The sequence below is a fragment of the Hemitrygon akajei genome, chromosome 3, assembly GCF_048418815.1.
Source record: "Hemitrygon akajei chromosome 3, sHemAka1.3, whole genome shotgun sequence".
Lineage (NCBI taxonomy): Eukaryota > Metazoa > Chordata > Chondrichthyes > Myliobatiformes > Dasyatidae > Hemitrygon > Hemitrygon akajei.
The window spans coordinates 31,401,599-31,424,024 of record NC_133126.1 but is presented as its reverse complement, the minus strand read 5'-3'; the positions used below and the strand labels follow the sequence as shown (position 1 = coordinate 31,424,024).

At 42.0% G+C, this 22,426-nt stretch overlaps 1 protein-coding gene across 6 annotated transcripts in view; it reads right to left on the bottom strand.

Annotated features, from left to right (window-relative positions):
- ttll5 (tubulin tyrosine ligase-like family, member 5) overlaps positions 1-22,426 on the bottom strand; it is a 449,168-nt gene that overhangs the window by 253,586 nt on the left and 173,156 nt on the right. For all 6 annotated transcript variants that reach the window (XM_073039478.1, XM_073039482.1, XM_073039483.1 and 3 more), the window contains 2 exons: positions 15,208-15,269; positions 11,244-11,332 (listed from right to left, as the gene is read on the bottom strand). In XM_073039478.1, the coding sequence (XP_072895579.1) occupies positions 11,244-11,332; positions 15,208-15,269 (151 nt within the window). The remainder of the gene's footprint in view (positions 1-11,243; positions 11,333-15,207; positions 15,270-22,426) is intronic.

Below are 22,426 nucleotides of genomic sequence, written 5' to 3'. Positions count from 1 at the left end.
TAGAACTGAGATGCGGAGAAATTACAATAGACAGAGGGTGGTAAATCTGTCAAATTTGTTGCCACGAACATCTGTGGAGGCCAAGTCACTGGGTGTATTTAAGGCAGAGACATATAGGTTCTTGATTAGCCAGGATATCAAAGAGTATGGGGTGACAGCAGGGGAGTGGGGATGACTGGAAGAATTGGATCAGCCCATGATTGAATGGCTGAGCAGACTTGGTGGGCCGAATGGCCTACTTCTGCTCCTATATCTTATGGTCTTATGGGCTCTCTGTAAAGCACAGGAACAGGCCCTGCAGTCCAAAGTGCAACATGCTCATACTGTACATCGAGGATCAGAATGCAATCCAGTTATTAAAATAGTTGTCCTTGTTTCTCTGATTCTTTAACTTACACCACCAACAAATAAATGCCACAGAGTTGAGCATAACACAACACATGTACAAGGCTTTAACTGCAAACCAGAATTCGAGGCCTATTTTTTGGTGATCAGCGTATCATGGGCGTTGGACCTTGTTTATACAAACATCCCTGAAGCGTACCGGGCAGAGCCCCGCCCCCACCCCGGTTACTCAGACCACATCTGTTATGCTAATCCCAGCAAACAGACCGCCCGTCAGATGCTCCAGACCAGTTCCGAAGCAGGTGAAAACCTAGCCAGCAGGAGCCTTCTCTGCTCTTCAAGACTGCTTTGAGCACACTGACTGGCACAGGTTCAGGGAGGCTGCAACTGATGGCACGGCATCAGTGACTCGGTACATCAGTAAGTGCATTGATGATGTTACTGTGTCCAAGACCATCACTACACGCTCTAACCAGAAGCCATGGATGACCGTGGAGGTGCGTGTGCTGCTGAGGACCCGTGACTCCGCCTTCAGAGCAGTTGATAAGGCAGCCCTAACTACAGTGAGGGCCAAAATGTCCCAGGCCATCAGAGAGGCAAAGTGTGCACACGCCCAGCGAATCCACAGCCACTTCCAGGACAGCGGTGCATGTGGAAGGGCATTCAGGACATCACCAACTACAGGACAACATCATCTGCCTGTGTTGGTGTTGCCTCCCTCCCAGATGTGTTGAACAACTTCTATGCTCGTTTCGAGGCGGAAAATGATGTGGTGGCAAGGAAGACCACTCCTCCTCCCAAAGACCAGGTGCTGTGTCTTACTGTGGCCTATGTGAAGAAAACTCCATGCAGGGTCAATCCACGGAAGGCTGCTGGACCAGACAATATTCCTGGCAGAGTGCTCAGAGGATGTGCAGACCAGCTGACAGATATTCTCACTGACATCTTCAACATCTCCCTGAGCAGCACCGTTGTTCCAATGTGCTTCAAGGCTGCCACCATCATCCCTGTGCCGAAGAAGTCTTCATTGTCCTGCCTCAACGACTACCGTCCCATTGCTATCACATCCATCATCATGAAATGTTTCAAGAGGCTCGTTATAAGGCACATAAAGACCCTGCTGCCCCCTCACTGGACCCCCTGCAGTTCGCGTATCATCCCAACCGCTCAACAGACGACACCATCGCCACCGCCCTCCACCTGGCCCTCACCCACCTGGACAAAAAAGACACATACGTTTGAATGCTGTTCATAGACTTTAGTTCAGCATTCAATACAATCATCCCTCAGAAACTGACTGGAAAGCTAAAACTGGTGGGCCTGAACACCTCCCTCTGCAACTGGATCCTAGACACCCTCCATCTCCCTTCTCCCATCTCACTTTTGCTCTGCCTCCTCTTCCAGCTGCCCATCACCTCTCTCATGATTCTGCCTTCTTCTACTATCCATATTGCTTTCCCCTTACATTCCTTCTTCACCTTTCCTGCCTATCCCCTCCCTGCTTCCCCTCCCCCAGCCCCTTGATCTTTCCTCTTACTGGTTTATGAAGGGTCTCGGCCCGAAACATTGACTGCTCGTTTCCACGGATGCTGCCCGACCAGCTAAGTTCCTCCAGCTTGTTGTACGTATTGCTTTGACACCAGCATCTGCAGTGTACTTTGTGTTTGGATCCTAGACTTCCTGACTGGGAGACCTCAGTCAGTTGAGATCGGGAGCAGCATCTCCAACACCATCACACTGAGCATGGGGGCCCCCCAGGACTGTGTGCTCAGTCCACTGTTGTTCACTCTGTTGACCCACGACTGTGCAGCAATACACAGTTCAAATCACATCATCAAGTTTGTCGATGGGACCGTGGTGGGTCCCATCAGCAAGAACGACGAGTCAGCTTACAGAGAGGAGGTGCAGCGGCTAACAGACTGGTGCAGAGCCAACAACCTGTCTCTGAATGTGAACAAGACAAAAGAGATGGTTGTTGACTTCAGGAGAGCAGGGTGCGACCACTCTCCACTGAACATTGACAGCTCCTCCGTTGAGATCGTTAAGAGCACCAAATTTATTGGTGTTCATCAGACGGAGAATCTCACCTGGTCCCTCAACACCAGCTCCGTAGCCAAGAAAGCCCAGCAGCGTCTGTACTTTCTGCGAAGGCTGAGAAAAGTCCACCTTCCACTCCCCATCCTCACCACATTCTACAGAGGATGTATCGAGAGCATCCTGAGCAGCTGCATCACTGCCTGGTTTGGGAATTGCACCGTCTCAGATTGCAAGACCCTGCAGCGGATAGTGAGGTCAGAGAGAAGATCATCGGGGTCTCTCTTCCCGCTATTACAGACATTTGCACCACCCGCTGCACCTGCAAAGCTAACAGTATTGTGAAGGACCCCACGCACCCCTCACACAAACTCTTCTCCCTCCTGCCATCTGGCAAAAGGTACTGAAGCATTCGGGCTCTCACAACCAGACTGTGCAACAGCTTCTTCCCCCAAGCCATAAGACTCCTCAATACTCAGAGTCTAGAATGACACCTACATCATTTATTATATTGTAATTTGTCCTCTACTGTGCCTATTGTCTTGTTTCTAAAATTATTGTACTGCCCTGCACTGTTTTGTGCACTTTATGTAGCCCTGTGTAAGTCTGTAGTCTAGTGTAGTTTTTGTGTTGTTTCATGTAGCACCATGGTCCTGGAGGAACATTGTTTCATTTTTACTGTGTACTGTACTAGCAGTTTATAGTCGAAATGACAATAAACTTGACTTGACTTGACGGGATTGATGCAAGCTGGAGCTTTCTTTTGCGGCATTGGAAGATGAAAGGTGACTTGACAAGAGGTGTACCAGATTATAAGAGGCACACGGGAAGCAGACAGCAGGCACTTTTTTTTTAACCAAGGTGGCAATGGTGGGAAGTTATCTGGGGAGATGTCAGAGGGAGGTTTTTTCACACAGAGAATGATGGGTGCAAGGAAAATGTTGCAGGGGGAGTGGTGCAGGCAGATCCATTAGGGGCATTGAGAAGACTCTTAAGATAGGCATATGGATGAAAGTAAAATGGAGGGTTATTGGCTAGATTGACAGTTGAGGAGGTTAAAAGATTGCCATAAAATCCTGGATCACATGACCTGTGCAGTGCTCCATCATTCTATGTTCCAGCTATAACTAAGTCTCACATATAGAACTGTGACATTGAGCAGACCTTTTGTTTTCACGACAGCGATTGAGGCAAATATCAGACAAGAAGAAAAGGAAGCTCTTCTCTTTTAGATTGAAATGAGAGTCAGCTCAATGACTTATATGACGTGAAATTTGTGGATTGCGAATCAATTTGTGGAACTAGGTGTGAATTTCTGAGTTAAAGCCTGTGGAATGGGTCTCATCAGACACCTCCTCACTCACAGGCAGACGTCTGACCCACTGAGACACAAATACACAAGGTACTGAACAGTCACATCCTACAAGGCAGGAACACAGCAGGAACTAAACAAACTTGCATCAAAATCTCACACTGATTGTACTCTTTAACAGAGGTAGCATTCAAGAAGTTTTCTCATTCGAGTGCATGGAAAACAAGGAATGCAGCTGAGGAACGAGACAAAGGACATAGTTTGCATCACCCTGACAAATGAATGGCACCTGCTCTAGCTCATTCCTCCCTGATCTAATGGCAGTCCTTGTTGCAAAGAGGAGCAGGAGAAAGACAGGCGCACACGTGGGCAACTTGCCAGAGACATTCGATATTGCCACAGAGACCATGCATTTCTGCTGAGTGAGGCCTCCGATGGAATATTTCATCACAAGTAATTGGGCCAAGTTCACACATTTTCCAAGCAGCAGTAACTCACAATCTCAAATGATTATCGGTGTCATTTTGCAAAATATTCCAACCTTGAGACACGTTTCAATTTCAGCAATCAGCTAGAAATGGCAACAGAATGGCTCTTTGAAGTGGGATCAAGTTCTGATGGAGAGCATTTTAAATGGTCTGCACAATAATTTCATCCAATAAATAGTTCAGGCATTTGGTGAGCAGAGAAGTTGCCTCTTAAATGCTCTCAGAAAAGGCAATCAATCAATTATATCGAACCATCATGTCAAAATACAATATGAATAAAAAAAAGACAATCCTTCAGCACTGACTTCGGCAATGGGTTTGGACTCAGCAAGGGAACTCCCATCCCACAGGGGGGGATAATGTTTCCCCTGGCCAGAACCAGGGATCACAGTCTCAAGGTCAGTGGTTAGCCATTCAGGAATGAGGTGGAGGAGAAATTTCTTCAGCAAGAGGGTAGAGGATTGTAATTCCCTTCTCTGGAGGATTAAGGAGTCTCAGTAACAGACTATATTCAAGGGACTGAAAGGTTTGTAATATTAAGGGATGGTAGATAGTGCAGAAAAATACAACAAAGAACATTATAGCACAGTACCAGCCCTTTGACTCATGATGTTGTTGCTGAGCCTTTAACCAAGATCAATATAACTTCCTCAAGATCAATGTAGCTTCCCCATAGCCATCCTTTTTTTCTTTTATCCAAAGTTCAAAGTACAAAGTATGTATAAATTATACAACCTTGAGATTTTTCTGCTTACAGGCAGCCACAAAGCAAGAAACTCAAAAAACCCAATTAACAAAACAGCCAACACCCAATACACAGAGAAGAGGCAAGAAAACACAAATCATGCAAACAATAAAAGCAACAGCAACAGCATTCTGAACCAAACTGAGTCCATAGTCTCGTATCCCAGAGAAGTCGAAATAGGCCCATAGCCTTTGTCTCAGTTCATCATATAGTGGAGCATATCGCCACGAAGCACGTAGCAGCCAGAGCAGTCTCACAGCTTCAGCTCTGAGGAGAGGAGAAGGAAGTAAAATGATGTGGATCAGAACTGACTTGTCCCTCGCCTCCAGTCCCAACACCCTGTCTATTCAGTCTATTTGGCCTGGTGTTTTAATTGTCCAAGCACCAGCTCACCACCCACACTCAGACCCAGGCCCCGCCACTGAGATATGCTCTGGGCTGCTTCCGACATGTACTCAACCTTTCCAAATTGGTACGCTTAAATGGATCAAACCTCGCTCCTAGTTTCAACTGCACCTCACACCCGGACACCGTAACCCTCGGATCAGCCTTACCTTCGTTCGCCTCGTCGTTGTTTGTGATGATCATTTAACACAATTTTCCATATAATAAGTGTTATTAATAGAGTATTTAGCTGAATCTCTTCCTTTGAAAATCACCAGTAAGCTGTCACCCACATTCAGTAGTGCCATCTTAAACCGAAAGTTAAGTCCATCTGCTTATCTCTTTTTGCTGTTGCTATCTGGAAGAAGGTACAGGGGCCTCAAGACCCACACCACCAGGTTCAGAAACAGTTATTACATCACAACCATCAGGTTCTTGAACCTGAGGGGATAACTTCACTCAACCCATCACTGAACTGTTCCCACAACCTATGGACTCACTTTCAAGGACTCTTTGTCTAATGTTTTTGACATTTATTGTTTATTTTTTTTCTTTTGTATTTGCACAGTTTGTTGCCTTTTGCACATTGTTTGTTTATCTGTCCTATTGGCTGCAGTCTTTTATTGTTTCTATTGTGTTTCTTGGATTTACTGCATGAAAATAAATCTCAGTGTTGTATACAATGACATATATGTACTTCGATAATAAACTTACTTTGAACTTTATATATAAAAGAACTACCTCTGACATACCCCCATACATTACTCCAATCACCTTAAAGTTAAGCACCTTGTATTAGCCAATTCCACCCTGGGAAAAAGTATCTGGCTGTCCACTCAATCTATGCCTATAAAAATAGTGCTGAGCTTAATAGTCAGCCATATCTTATTGAATGGTAGTCCAACTGAAGGGCCCTTGTATATTTTTATGTTCTGAGATGGCCATGGCAAACTCATGACACAGATATCTGGAGATTGCATTCAACATTGAGGGGCTATGTCGCTGACTAGTCAAGGAACAGTTACTTACACTGAGCTATACTGTTCAGTCAAAATCCCTGAGTCATCCATCACCATTGCTGAGTCTGGAGGACAAACCAACCAGAGGTGGTATATTATAGGGGAGCCCATCCAGGTACTTCTCAACACTGATTCAGACCACAGGCAAGAAGACTTCCAGATGATTACCATATACAAATCCAAACAAAACACCTAAGTGCTGAACATCTGTGGAAAAAGCTTCAAGTGACAGCAAAGGTACAGAGTGTGTGCAAATGGGAGACCTTTGGCATCATTCGCATGGGGTTATACAAGAGCACCATCACACCAGGCTAAATGAACTCAAGATGATGAGAGAACTGACACTACTTGCATACACTCTCACTCAAATAACAACTCACTCCTCCATCATTGCTGGGTCAAAATCCTAAACTAAATAAATGTTCAAAAGCAAAGTGGGAGAAGTTTTACCACACAGTGTGTAGCAGATCACCATCACCTCAAAAACAATTAAAAATGAGCAACAATGAATGAAAAGGCAGATAGCTAACCAAGTAGATAAATAAATTTAAAAAAAAGAAATGGACATTTGAAATTCAAGAAATTCAAAATACATTTATTATCAAAGAATATATAAATTATACACCTTGAGATTTGTCTGCGTACTGGCAGTCACAAAGCAAGAAATCCGAAGAATACATTTTAAAAAAAGAAAGCCCAAAGCCACTGCACAAAGAGGAAGAAATAAAACACAATCAAGCAACCTATAGAAGCAAAAGTGACTGCGTTCTCAACCAGAATGAGTCCTTAGATCTGCTCCCAGAGCAGCTGGAGTAGGCCTAAGACTTGGTGTCAGTGTCAGAGCAGCCAGAGAAGTTCACCGGCAAGAGATGAAAGTACAATACGAGAGAGCAAGTGAAATCAGGCCAACCCTCGCCTCTGGCCCTGACGCTCAGGCTTTCCAGTTTATCTGGATCGACATTTAAATTATCCAAACACTAGACAGTGCCTCACTCTAGGACCTGGATCCCAGTGTAGTAATACGCTTGGGTCCCCCAGCCCAAAGCCATTCTCAACCTCACTAAATTGACTCGGCACATGGAGCGATCCAACCTCACACTCAGGTACAGTAGATGGACATTGAAACTCTTCTGCATCTCCTCTCTAAATTGCTCACTCCAACTCCAACAGCAATACCAACTCCGGCTGTGACCCTGTCTTGAACACATAGGTGCTTCAACTTTGCGATGCACCCACATGGCGCATCCTTCAAATCAGATTCGCCTCCACATGCTTCTTCATTGTTTGCAGTGATAGTTTAACACAATTTTACTCAGTAAAGGTGTAATTAGTAATGTTTTTAGTTGGATTTCTTGCCTTTTAAACTACCAGTGAGGTGTCACATACGTTTGGTAACGCCATCTTAAACCAGAAGATTTGATGACAAATCTTTCACCTGGTTTGTTTTCTTTAATCCATATTAGCAGTATACGGAATAATCTTAAATCATTGATGTTTTTATACCACTGGCAAGGCAGGCATTTATTATCAATCTGTGGTGTGCTCTATTTGAGTAGTGAATGACTTTTGTAATTATAGTGGTTTATAAGATATATAGGCATGGAATTAAGCCATTTGGCCCATTGAGTCTGCTCCACCATTTCATCATGGCTGATCCATTTTCTTTCTCAGCTCCAATGTCCTTCCTCTTCCCCTATCCCTTCATGCCCTGACTAATCCAGAATCTATGAACCTCTGCCTTAAATATACCCAATGACTTGGCCTCCAAAGGTGCCTGTGGCAATGAATTCCAGAGATTCACCACTTTCTGGCTCAAGAAATACCCGCTCATTTCCGTTCTAAAATGATGTCCCTCTATTCTGAGGCTGTCCCCTCTGGTCTTCGACTCCCTCACTATTGGAAACATCCCCTCCAGATCCACTCTATTGAGGCCTTTCAACATTCGATTGGTTTCAATGAGGTTACCCCTCATTCTTCTGAATTACAGTGAGTAGAGGCTTAGAGCTATCAAATGTTCCTCATATGACAAGCCTCTTAATCCCGGCATCATTTTCATGAACCACATCTGAACCCTCTCCAATGTCAGCACCCTTTCTTAGATAAGGGTCCTAAAACTGCTCACCAAGTGAGGTCCCACCATTGCTTTATTGGGCCTCAACATTACACCCTTGCTTTTATATTCTAGTCTTCTCGAAATGAATGCGAACATCGCATTTGCCTTCCTCACCACTGACTCAATCTGCAAATTTGCCCTTAGGGAATCCTACACGAGGATTCCCAAGTCCCTTTGCACCACAGATTTTTGAATTTTCTCTCCATTTAGAGAACAGATTTATACAAGAGGAGGTGACTAAGTAGACTGAAGTCAAGGCTAGTAGGAGGTGTCTATGTGGACTTTAGTAAGTCATTTAACAAGGTGCTACTCAGGAAAACTGGTCCAGAAACTCCATGGAGAGCTGGCGAACTGGATCCTTGGTGATAGGAGGCACAGGGTGGTGATAGAAGTTATGTTCCATCTGTGACCAGTGAAGTATAGCAGAGATCACAGCTGAACCAGCCAGCACTACCCTAATCACTACAGTGTGGCAACACTACGATCACTGGGATTACTTTGTACTTAAACGGACAGTTGTGGTTATTTTTAGTTCTAATTGTGTTCTTCCTTGTAAAAATTGCATATAATTTATGTTTATGTTTTTCTTGTGAATGCTGCTTATGTGATGTTACGTGCCTGAATTGCTACTGCAGTAAGTTTATCATTGCACCTGTGCACACATGGACTTCTGCACATGAGAATAAACTCAACTTTGATGTCTTTGTGCATGTTATCTACGAACAACTTACATATGACTATAGGTGGCATGATTAGTAAATTTGGGGATAACATGAAAATTAGTGATGGTGTGGACATCAGAGAAGAATATTCAAGGTTATGCAGGCTGTAAGTCACAATGTGTGTGGGAGCGGGGAGAAGGGGGCTTTGGGGTTCTAACGTTCTTACTGTTACTCATTCTTTGAGGTACTCTTCTGTGGATGTCTGCAAAGAGCAAGAATTTCAGGGTTGTTTAATGTATATAATCTCTGATATTAAATGGAACCATTTGATTTGATTTGATTTGAACATGGAAAGTTGGGTAGAATGTTGGAAGATGGAAGTTAATTTTGACAAAGTGAGGAGATGTACTTTGGCAAGTCAAATGGAGGCAAGACATATAGATTTAATAGTAAGGTGCTAAGGAATGTTGATGAACAGTAGGACCTTGGGGACTCAAGTGAACAGTTCCCTGAAAATGGCAACACAAGTAAATAGAGTAGAGAAAGAGGCATGTGGCATGCTTGCCTTTGTGGATGGTGCATAAAATATAACCCTTGGTATGCTATATTACAATTTTGTACATCCTTCCTAAAATATGGCACCTAGAGCTGCACACAATATTCCAGGTAATCTGACTCAGCGGAGATTCACCAGGATGTTGCCTGGACTGAAAAGCTTTAGTTATGGGGAGAGATTGGATAGACTTGGGTTGTCTCCCTCAGAATGAAGGAGGCCAAGGGTGATCTGACAGAAGTTTACACAATTATAAGAGGTGTAGATGAGGTAGATGGTCAAATCCTCTGGTAGGGGCACCAAAGTGAGCATAGGCTTAAAATGAGAGAGAGGAATTTGAAAAGGAATCTGAGGGGAAAGATTTTCTGGAACGCAGAGAATGGCTGATATCTGGAAATCGGAGGAGATGGTAGAATCGGATACAATTACCACAATTAAGAGACAGGAACTTGAATAGGCAAAGTATACAATGATACAAACCTAATGGAAACAAAAAATAGCTTAAATGGGCAAAATGATCAGTATCGCGCTGTGGCCAAACACTCATTTCTTTGCTCTACCACTCCACAATTCCATGTAGAAGTGTTTGGTCAGACAACATCCCATGACAGTAATGTCCAGAACGTCAATGAAGCACACACCAGTCCTCATCGAGGGATCAGTAGTGGAAAGGGTGAGCAGCTTTAAGGACCTGGGTGTCAATATACCTGAAGATCTACCCTGGACTCAACATATTGATGTAATTACAAAGGAGGCACTTCAATAGTTATATCTTATTAAGAGCTTGAGGGGAATTGGTGTGTCACCAAGGAATCTAACAGTTTCTGCAGATGTACTGTGAAGAGCATTCTAACTGGTTGCATCACCGTCTGGTATAGAGAAGCTACTTCACAGGATTGGAAAATTCTGCAGAAAATTGCAAACTCAGCCACTCCATCATAGGCACTAGCCTCATCAGTATCAAGGACATCTTTAAAATGCGATGCCTCAAAAAGGTGACATCTATCATTACGGACCCCAATCACCCAGGATACGCCCTCTTCTCATTGCTAGCATCACAGAGGAGGCACAGGAGCCTGAAGACACTCACTCAGTGTTTTAGGAACAGCTTCTTCCCCTTCGCTGTCAGATTTCTGAAAGGACAACGAATCCATGTATACTACCTCACTTTATTTTTTGCTCTCTTCTTACACTAATTATTTCATTTAATTTATATATATTTTTGTATTGTAATTCACAGGTTTTTTATTCTGTATTGCACTGTACTGCTAGCACAAAAGAACAAAGTTCATGAGATATGCCAGTGATATTAAACCTGATTCTGAAATGTCCTTTGGCATTTCACAAGGTGTCATCAGCATGTAACAGAAATATTTGAACACAGGAACAAAAACTGCTGGAAGAAGAAAACTTAAAGACATAAGTTTAATGAGCAAAGGTAGAGACATAGATGCAAGAAAAAGCGAGAGCTCAAGAGATTTAATTAAGAGACAGGGGTGCTACTTTTTCAACCAAGGGTTACACCTAAAATAACCTCTGACCCCATATACCTGATCAGAGTGATATGGTTTGAGAGGTAATACTTCACCGGTTTATGATACTGAGGCCGAGCTGCGAGATCACAACCAGTCTTCCCCTGTCTGCCTGGTCGTACTATTGGGTTGTGACAGATGAATCCTATTGATACAAAAGAAATCAGCTGTTATCTTTCAATGATTGTCATCCATCTTCAGTGTGGAAAGCAAATCCTCTCCCCACCCTCACACTTTCTTAAATATACTTGCTGAGATACTTATCAATTTCAATATCAGTTTCTATGTGTTGGCTGCTGACAACCAGTCTCACCTCACCATTACCCCTTTTGTCAACTCCTACCCTCACCACTATCTATAATTTGGATGATTACCTCATTCAGCAGTGCTGAATGAGCAGAATGCCCATCCAACTGAACTACGGGAAAACCAAAGCCACTGTCTACAACCTTCTGAAGTCTCCATGCTCACAGCTGGAAACCATTCCCCTACCAGCTTTTCTGCTTCAGCTACAGCTCCAAGCTCTGGTATTCTACCTTTAGAATTCTATCTATCTCCTTCATTTTTTTGAGTTTGGTTTTATTTGTCACATATATATAGAAACAATGAAACATACAGTGAAACATGTAGTTTGCATCAACTATCAACACAGTCCGAGGATATGCTGGAGGCAGCCCGCAAGTGTCGCCATGCTTCCAGCACCAACATAGCATGCCCACAACTTATTAACCTTAAGTTGTACATCTTTAGAACGTGTGAGGAAACTGGAGTACCTGGAGAAAACCAGTGTGGTCATGGGGAGAACATACAAACTTCTTACAGACAGCAGCGGGAATTGAACTCCAATCACTGGTGCTATAAAGTGTTATACTAGCTGTTAATATTACGGTAGCACCTTAATATCTGAAGACTTATAACAATTTTAATATCTGTCCTGATTAACCCATTATGTGGATAGGGCAAGTTTTGGTTTGATGATGCATTGTGGTGCTGCAAGAAGTCATGGTTGAGGAGGAAGCATGAATTACATAAAGCAGACTAGAACAGGTCTGAAACTTCAACATTTTAGTCATCAACTTCCAACTTTTTGGGTTCTGCAATCTACTTTGCTATCTCTCCCATCTTTGTAAAGCAACTGAGATTCTGAAACAATCATCCACAATGGAATATTGGGACTTGATCAGTCAAGGCATTGGTGTTCTTTAAGGTAGTCGACATACAGACTGCCCATCCAATGTAATATCACAACAGTTCAAGGGCAAGATGGCTCCAGCTAGATACTGTTGTACTCAGCTGCCATCATAACCTGCCCCCACTCCAATGCTCTGCCCCAGCTTAAAGCTGTCTGCCCCCTTTAAGTTACTTTGTTATCCATAACAAGCCCACTTGTGTCCTCATATGCAACAGAACACATCAAATCCAAATATCACTAAATGACTACCCATCCTTTTGCCACATCCTATTTTGATACTTCTTCGCCAGTCTGCAAGATTCAATCAAAATAAACCTCAGCCTGATCCATCTTCACTCCTTCCCATCCGTGTGTGCCTTCCGACCTCATCACACATCTCCACCCATTATTCTGCATCACTTTGCAGCTCCTGAATGACACCACCACCTCTGCAGGACTCTCAACTAACAGCATAGCCCTTCTGGGTATTTCTGTGTACTAACTCTTTAACTACAACATCTTCTGCTATAGCTTGTTTCTCTGTGACTTGATATTCTTCTCTGGCTTGCTACTTCTTTCCATTAAGAAATCTTTTATTTTATGCATATATTGTCATAGGAGTAGGAAAAAGCCACTCTGGACCATAAGCAAATTCCTCATGTTGGCTGACCTGTATTTTAACTCAATTGCAGCAAATCCCGTGATAGTTTGTCCAATGAAAATCTATCAAAGTCAGTTTTGGTTTCAATCATTTTCACCTTTTCATTTGAGGTGGGGGGTGGTGAGGGAGGAGTTTAAACTAAGGATCGAAATCCAACCCTTCACTACTCAAAGAAGTATTTCTTACAGTCATAGAGCACTACAGCACAGAAACAGGCCCTTCGGCCCATCATGCCAAACTGCTATTCTGCCTAATCCCGCTGACCTGCATTTTGACCATAGCCCTTCATATCCCTCCCATCCATGGAATGATCCAAACTCCTTTTAAATGTTGCAATTGAACCCACATCCACCACTTCTGCAGGCAGCTCCTTCTACACGTGCATCACCCTCTGAATGGAGATCCCCCTCAGGCTCGTCTTAAATACTCAACTTTCACTGTTAACTCAGTGTGAGCCTTACCTAACCTCAGTGGAAAAAAGTTTGCTTGCATTTACTCTATCTATACCACTCATAATTCTGTATACCTCAGTCAAGTCTCCCCTCATTATCCTTCGCTCCAGTGAATAAAATGCTAACCTATTCAACCTTTCCCTACAACTCAAGTCCTGGCAACATTCTTGATTTCATTCTCAAAAGAGCTGTCTCTTTGTGGACTCCTGCCATTATTCTTACAGCTACTGAAGCCCGTTCTGTATGAGGCAGCTTGGGGCATAAAACTGTTGCTCAAGCAGTTCAGTTATTCTTTCATCATAGCATACCTCCTCACAAACACCCCCACGCACTATCAACCATTACATTACTTGCTTTTTTATAAATGCATACGTTTACTGAGACAATAAACTCAAGTGCCACAGGCGTCGATACCCTTCAGCTTTTACATCAGGGTCTGATTTGTTTTTATGTGTAAAAAAACACTCATTTACATTGCTACAATACACTGAGCTCATAAAGGACATTTTCCTTGGTAGATAAACATTCAGATGGTTTTGTTTATTTCAGTAACACTAATAAACTGCAGTACAAATTGCATTTAACCCTGTGTAGTGCCAAGTCATGCCATTTATTCAGTCTTTATGTATAGTTTCTCATGAATTCTATGTACTTCCTTATTTTATGTAAATGCCTACAAGAACGTTACTCGCAAGGTAGTATATGGTGACATACTGTATAAATACTTTGATAATAAATTTGTTTTGAATTTGACTTTTGATACGTTCATCCTTTAGTCCACCTGGTTCACTGTCTGCTCTGTAAACCTCCCCCTCAACTCAGTGTTTTACCCAGAGATATTCTGAGCTTGGTAAAACAGTGTTGGTTGCTCTTCCCTGCCATTCACTGTTTAAATACATTACGCACTCATTATACTTACCGAACTAAGAGAAAATAAAACATCTGACATCAACTGGGAAACAGGAGCTACAGACCAAGCTTGAATTACCCCTCCCCTCTATCTGCAAACTGTCTGAGATCCATGCGAGTCTGGAAGTTGAGGCCCGAAGATCAAACCCTTCATTGGCGTCTTGGGATGAAGTCTGAAGTTGGAGACCCAGCATCTGGGAGGGTGAGAATATGGGGGCAAGGGCTGGAGGCACGGAGGTGGCCTATCCTTGGGTTGGAGGCCTGTTTGGGTGTGTGGGTGATTGGGAGGGATGGGAAAGGGGCTTGTTTTTGTGTTGCTGCTTTGCTTTGTTGTGTTGTTACTGCTACTTGTGTTGTTCTGAGGAACATGCTATGTCGGTGCTGAAATGAGTGGCAACACTTGCAGAGTGTCTCTGATCATCCTTTGGGGTGTTGGTTGTTAACGCAAATGACGCATTTCATTGTCTGCTTCGATGTACATGTGATAAATAAATTTGAATCTAAAATATGAGGACCACAAAATACTATGAACACCATTATGGGAGATATGTGCAAATTAAGTGATATAAAATCGTAAGGTGCCATTAGAAGACAGAATTTCATTTTCTACAGTCTTTCACAGGCAGCGGTGTTCCAAAGTACACCCTTGCTTTAACATAAAAGAATGGGTTGGTATTTACACAACTCTAATGCCACAAATTGAAGTCAGATCAAGATGGAAAGCAACCAAGGTCTCTGAAGTCATAATATTCCAACAGGGTCTTTCTCTCAGGTATCAAGCATTTTCAATGCAGGGAACCTGTTCCTCCCAAAAATCATGCACTCACCCACTAATGTAAACATATCCGTCAGTAAGCTTGCTTTAATCTTCAGATCCAAAGGTGCATCACTATTGAGATACAAAGGCAAATTCATTGAAGTGGGTTTAAAGAGCAGTTCCAATGAATACAACTAAATCCAGAAATATCAAAGAGTAGATGGAAGAGATGGGCTGAAACAACCCATTCCTGTACTATACATTTCTGATTCCATGAATCCAGTTTGTCATTACCTTAAAATCTAACCTACAGTAACTTAAGGCACATAGACAGATACTTCATTGACCCCAAAGGAAATTACAGTGTCACAGTAGTATAACTAGTGCACAGATATAAATATTAGGAGAAGTAGAAAGAATGAAAAAATAAGTTACCACAAACAGCCTAATGGAGGGGGGTGACATCACTACCCTGGCTATAGGTTGTCTCATTATAGAGCTTAATGGCTGAGGGTAAGAATGACCTCATAAGGTGCTCTTCGGAGCAGCGCAGCTGTCTTAGTCAATAAGCACAGAAGGCCAATCCATACTTCCACCTATCCGCAACATTTAACAGGACCCTTGTTCCACATCAGTTTCCTACCCTATCACAATATCCCTTGAATCAACACAAATGCTGGAAGAACTCAGCATATCACGCAGAAGTAAAGAGCTGATGTTTCAGCTGAGACCCTTCCTCAGTACTAAAGAAGGAGAAGATTTAATGGGCTGAATAGCCTAATTCTGCCCCTCTTATGGCCTTACGGTCCCAATGAAGAGTCCTGATGAAGGGTCTGGCCCAAAATGTTGGCTCTTTATTCTTCTCCATAGATGCTACCTGACCTGCTGAGTACCTCCAGCATTTTGAGTGTGATACTCTGGATTTCCTGCAACTGCAGAATCTCTTGGTTTTTATCCCTTGAATTTATCTAAGAAAGCAAAAAGATAGCTGGAAAAGGAGTAGGCCAACAGACCCTTCAAACCTGCCCTGTCTTTCAATCTGATCCTGACTCTTCGGCCTTAGGGCTCAAGTCACAGTATACCAAGTGTGTTCTCACAAAGACCCTTTCTTAAAATGAGAAGTCAAGTTTGAATCCTAGAGTCGTGGTGTCAGAATAAGTCCTTTGGCTCAGCATGATCTAACAGATCACAGATCATTAAATTCACAATAATCTTATATACCAGCACATAGTCAATAGCCTTCATTTTGCTTCCCTCCAATCTGCAGGAACCATTCTAAAATCTGAGAATGGAGGAATATTTACATTGCATAGGCAGAAGGGATTAGTCCTGTTAAGCATTTAATCACATAATTAGTTCAGCATAACATTGTGATCTGAAGGGCCTGTTCCTGTGATGTACAGTTCTATGTTCTAATCAGTATAATTTTGGAAGATTTAAATTCCAGATTGATTTAATTATTTTGATTGAAACTCCCAAATGCAGTGGGAGTCAAATTCATATCGCTAGTTGAATAGCTCAGTACTTTGACTGCTAACCACCTTGCCACCATGTGTGCCATTAGCAAAGCCTTGAAGCAGATGCAATCAATCTTCATCTGACACTCTGAACTTCCTCAGTTGCTGATAAATATGGGAGAATTCCAAATTTCAGTTTAAGGGAAAGTAGTCACTGGAAATCAGCTGAGATTTCTGTGCTATGGCTGATCACACAAGATGCTATAGGGTTTAATGTCAATTTCTTAGCTACTCATACATCATAGAATAGTACAGTACAGGCCCTTCAGCCCACAATGTTGTGCTTTTCTTAACCTACTCTAAGATCAATCTAACCTTTCCCTTCAACATAGCCCTCCATTTTTTCTATAACCCGTATGCCTATCTCATAGTCTCTTAAATGTCCCCAATGTATCTGCCTCTACCACTACCACGGCGGGTTGTTCCACACACCCACCACACTTCTCTGACATCTCCCCAATACTTTCCTCCAATCACCTTAAAATTATCCCCCACATACTCACTTCTGGGAAACACTGCACTACCGTCTTTGGAGAGTATGTCAGTAGGAGCAGATATCATTAGAATTGCTTGTGACATTAGCATTCAGGGTTTTCAAGATGGAACTGGATTGACACTGGATAAATTTGCAGTGCTATGGGGGGTGACAGCAGAAAATTAGGACTGATGCAGTTTAGAAAGCACCATAGACTAGATTGGCAAATTCCATTTCACCAGTAAAGAATAAATTTGTTATGCTGTGCATAGGATGCAGGCCTTTGTTAACCATTCTACACACCCAAGTAAATTCCATTTGCCACTCTTCAGTCCACTTATCCAGCTGACAAAGATCCCTCTATAAATCCTAAATAACTTCAGCACTGCATCACTATGCCCATGCAGGACTTCTTTTTGTTTATGTGTTCACAGGAGTGTTGTGAATGCAGCCCTGACCATAATGCAAACAAGCCTCTCTCTATTAACTCTGTACATACTTCATGCTGCCTCATGAGGTAGTGAAAAGCTCTTGTTTGCGTACCATTGCCATGCAGGCAGATCAATCCACGTGCTGAGGTAGTAACAAAAATTCTGAATACAAAATATAATATTGTGGGTACCGAGTAAGTGCACTGTAGGTAAACAATATAAAGTGCAAAGGCCACAATAAGGTAGATTGGGATATCATTTCAAATTTAGTGCATAACAGGTTCGTACAAGACTCTTGATAATGCCAGGATGGAAGTTGTCCTTGAGACTGTTGGCATGTGTTTTCAAGCTTTTGTATCTTCTGATTAAGTACATGTGACATTAATAAATTAATACACATAAAATGCTGGAGGAACTCAGCAGGTCAAGCAGCATGTATAGAGAAGGATAAACAGATGAAGTTTTGGGCCGAGACCCTTCATCAGGACTAAGGGTTTCTCTGGATTTCCAGCATCTGCAGAATCTCTTGTGTAAATAATATTTAATAACATCCCTGCCAAGAAGGCATCTATTGTGCTACTCCAAACAGCCATAGAACCATGTGGCCTTTTATATTTCAGGGGATAGTTTGGAGTCAGCAACACTAGTCAGTCAGAGCTAAATATAGAAACCAGCAAATTTCTTTTCAGAAAACTAGATGGATTTTATTACAATCCTGCATTTTTTATGGTTTCTATTAATAATACCATTTATTGTTTGAATTTCTGAATTCCCTAGCATAATTTCCCAGGACACTGTTGAGATTTGAACTCATGTTCCTGAAGTAATTAAGCCAGGCCTCTACTGGTCCAGTAAAATTACCCTTATGCTACTTTGCCCTGGTTATATTGTTTCTACTTACAACTTTATACTGACAGTGGATTGGAAGGGTGAAAAATAAGACGACTTTGAAAAGAATTTAATGATGCTCTATTAATGTGATTTGCCAAAAATGTAATTAAGAGGCAATAAGGCTATAGGGAATGAAATGGTCAGCTGATAAGGAAACAAAGAGTAGGGATATAGAATTAAAGAGGTACAGTAGGAACAGTTCTGCAAGGAACTCTTAAAAGGTCGTTAAAATAAGTGATTTGGACTTCGGAGTATAAGAAACTAAGGCTCAAATCAAGCCAGTTCAGCAGATTGACCTTATTTTATATTATTTTTTATTTATTTAGTGAAATAGCTCAGAACAGGCCCTTCCAGCCCCTCGAGCCACACTGCCCCAGCAATCCTGGACAAACCTAATTAATCCTAACTTAATCACGGGACAATTTATAATAACCAATTAACCTATATCTTTGGACTATGAGAGGAAACCAGAGGACCCAGAGAATATCCACGTATTCCATGGGGAATATGTACATAAATAGACTCTTTACAGAATGGTGGAGGAATTAAACACCGAGCTCTGGAATGCTCCAAGCTGTAATAGGTTCTTGTTAACCATGATGATACCATGGAGCCCGAGTAGTGATGATAGAAGAAGACTTGAATAGGTTGGCAAGATGGGCAAATGCAGGCCAATGTAAGAGAAGGGAAGTTGTTTCTGAAAGCATCTTTTTGTTACTTCTGCTTTTCCTAAATAACTCACTGAAATGTCAGTAGCTTTCTCTGAAACAGCTTTCGAAAGTCTGCACGAGTGAATCTGCAGATGCTGGAAATAAATAAAAAACACAAAATGCTGGCAGAACTCAGCAGGCCAGACAGCATCTATGGGAGGAGGTAGTGATGACGTTTCGGGCCGGGTTTTGGCCCAAAACGTCGTCACTACCTCCTCCCATAGATGCTGTCTGGCCTGCTGAGTTCTGCCAGCATTTTGTGTTTTTTATTCGAAAGTCTGGCTGTCTTTTTGTGCCTTATGACACAAGTCTGCATGCCTTGGGATAACTCCTCTATATTCCATTTTAAGTTTGCTTCCCTGGGAAGTGAATCTACGAATGTAAAATGCCAAATTGGTCACCGCCACATCAGTCTCAAATTTACTGCACCCATTTTCCCTCATTTTATTTTAGCAAATTCTTTAATAACTGGTTTTCAAATTAGTAGCTCAATTTCCTTAACTATGTCAAAAGTCTTCAAATAATTGCATGGTAATTTTCAAACATTTGCATTTGGGTTGTCTGTGTACAGGAAAAACTAGGGAAAACCCACTTCATCATTTTTGGTTCTCTTTCTCCATCACTCCATTTTGTAGCAAATTTTAACAATAAGAAGCATTAATCTGGAGCCAACCACTGTGGGTACTCTGTGATGAAAGTAAAATTTGGACAGTACACTTTCTCTTGTCTTAATAGTTTTTTATATTCTGTGTTTTTAGCCCAATCTGTCTTGTTTTTTTGTGCAGGAGGAGGGATTTGGGGAATGATATGCCTGTTTCATTTTTGTTAAATTTTTGTGTGGGGAGGGGGGATTTGTGCAGGATTGATAATCATGTTGCCTTTCTTTTCTCTCTTGGTTTCATGGCTACCCAGAGAAGAAGAATTTCAAGTTGTATACTTTGATAATAAATGAACCTTTGAAACCTTTGAAATAAAACACAATGTTGGAAATCTGAAGTAACAACAGAAAATACTGCAATTGTTCGGCAGTTGAAGCCACAACAATGGGAGGAGTTACAGAGTTAACACTTTAGGTCAGAACTAGAAAGGAGACAAAAGAAGCTTGTTAACCTGTGGGATGGGCACAGGAAGATGGATGTTTCTGTTAGGTAACACTAGGGTGAACATGGGGATAAACTATCTATCTAACTGTAAACAAGTTGTCTGGTCATTGAGTTAATCTAAGATAAGAACACAGCCAGATTTTCAATGTTATGTATTTTGTACTCCTGCATTCTTTTGTCTGAGTAGTGTCACAATAACAATTTATTACTGATGGCATGAGCATCAATTTCCTGAACTTCATGTAACGTCCTCAACCTTCACCATTCCCCATCCCCTTTCCCTCTTTCAACTTACCTCCTTGACTGCTCATCACCTCCCTCTGGTGTTCCTCCCCCCTTTTCTTTCTTTCCTGGCCTTCTGTTCTCTCCTACCAGACTCCCCCTTCTCCAGCACTGTATCTCTTTCACCAAACAATTTCCCAACTCTTTATTTCATCCCTCTCCCTCCCGGTTTCACCTATCACCTTGTGTTTCTCCCTCCCACCTTTTAAAACTACTCATCTTTTTTTCCTCCAGTCCTACCAAAGGGCCTTGGCCCGAAACATCGACTGTACTTTTTTCCATAGATGCTGCCTGGCCTGCTGAGTTCCTCCAGCAGTTTGTGTGTGTAACCCATCATTCAATGTCAACAAGACCACGAAGTTGATTATTGACTTCAGGAGGAGGAAACTGAAGGTCCATAAGCCAGTCATCATCAAAAGATCAGAGGTGGAGAGGGTCAGCAGCTTTAAATTCCTCAGTGTTATCATTTCAGAGGATCCAGTACATAAGCATCATTGTGAAGACAGCATAGCAGTGCCTCTAATTAGAAGTAGAAGTTTGAGAAGATTTGTCATGGCTTCCAAAACTTTGACAATTCCTATAGATGTGTGGTGGAGAGTATATTACTGGTTGCATCACAGCCTGGTACGGAAACCCTAATGCTCTTGAACGGAATTGCCTACAAAATGTAGTGAATACAGCCTAGACCATCACGGCTGAAGCCCTTTCAACCATGTCACAGGAAAGCAGTATTCATCATCAAGAACCCTCATCATCCAGCCCATGCTCTCTTCTCCTGCTGTTATTAGGAAGGAGTTACAGGAGCCTCTAGACCTACACCACCAGGTTCAGGAACAGTTATTACCTCTTAACCATCAGGCTTTTGAACCAGAGGGCATAATTTCACTAACCCCATCACTGAAACGTTCCCACAACCTATGGACTCTCAAGGACTCTTCATCTCAGGTTTTCGATATTTAGCGCTTATTTATTATTATTATTGTTTCTTTTTTCTCTTTCTCTTTGCTGTCTTTTGCACCTTGTGTTTTTATCTGTCCTGTTGGTTTTGGTGTTTCATTGATTCTATTGTGTTTCTTGTATCTATTGTGAATGCTGCAAGAAAATGAATCTCAAGGTTGTGTATGGTGACATATAGGTACTTCAATAATAAATTTACTTTGAAGTTTGAACTTTGGAGGACACAGCCTTCTCTGTGTTGTAACAACTAACATAAACAGCATCATCAGTTAATTCCATGAATTCCTCAGTCTCATTCTTATCCTCTGGCTAATTCCTTCAAATCCTCAAAGTATCAGAAACAACTTGCAACTTCATCAAACCCTTTCATGCCAAATAACTATTGCCACAATCCTCATTAGTCTCACTTTCCACAATCTAGGCAAAGCTCGTGGTCTGTAATTACATAGCTCTGATGATACAGACAGGATGCAAAGTTGAGCAGAGAATTAGCAGGTGAAGTTCAATCCAGAAAAGTGGCAAGTTATAAACTTTGGAAGATTGAATCTGAAGGTGGAGCATGTTAGCATGGTTCTTAGAAGTGTAAAGGACAGAGAATTCTTGGGTCCACTTATATTGATCCCTCAAAGTTAATAGGGTGGTTAAGAAGCTGTATGCTGTGCTGGCCTTTAGTTGGGGGACTGAGTTCAAAAGTTGTGAAGTAATGTTGTAACTCTACAAAACTCTGGTTAGGCCACATTTTTAGTATTGTGTTCAGTACTGGTCACCTCATTATAGGAAGAACATGGAAGCTTTAGAGAGGGCGCAGAAGAGATTTACTGCCTGAATTTGAGAACATGTCTTACAAGGAAACATTCAGCAAGCTTTTCTGTTTGTAGCAAAAAAGGATGAGAAATGACTTGTTCAAGGTGTATAAGATTTTG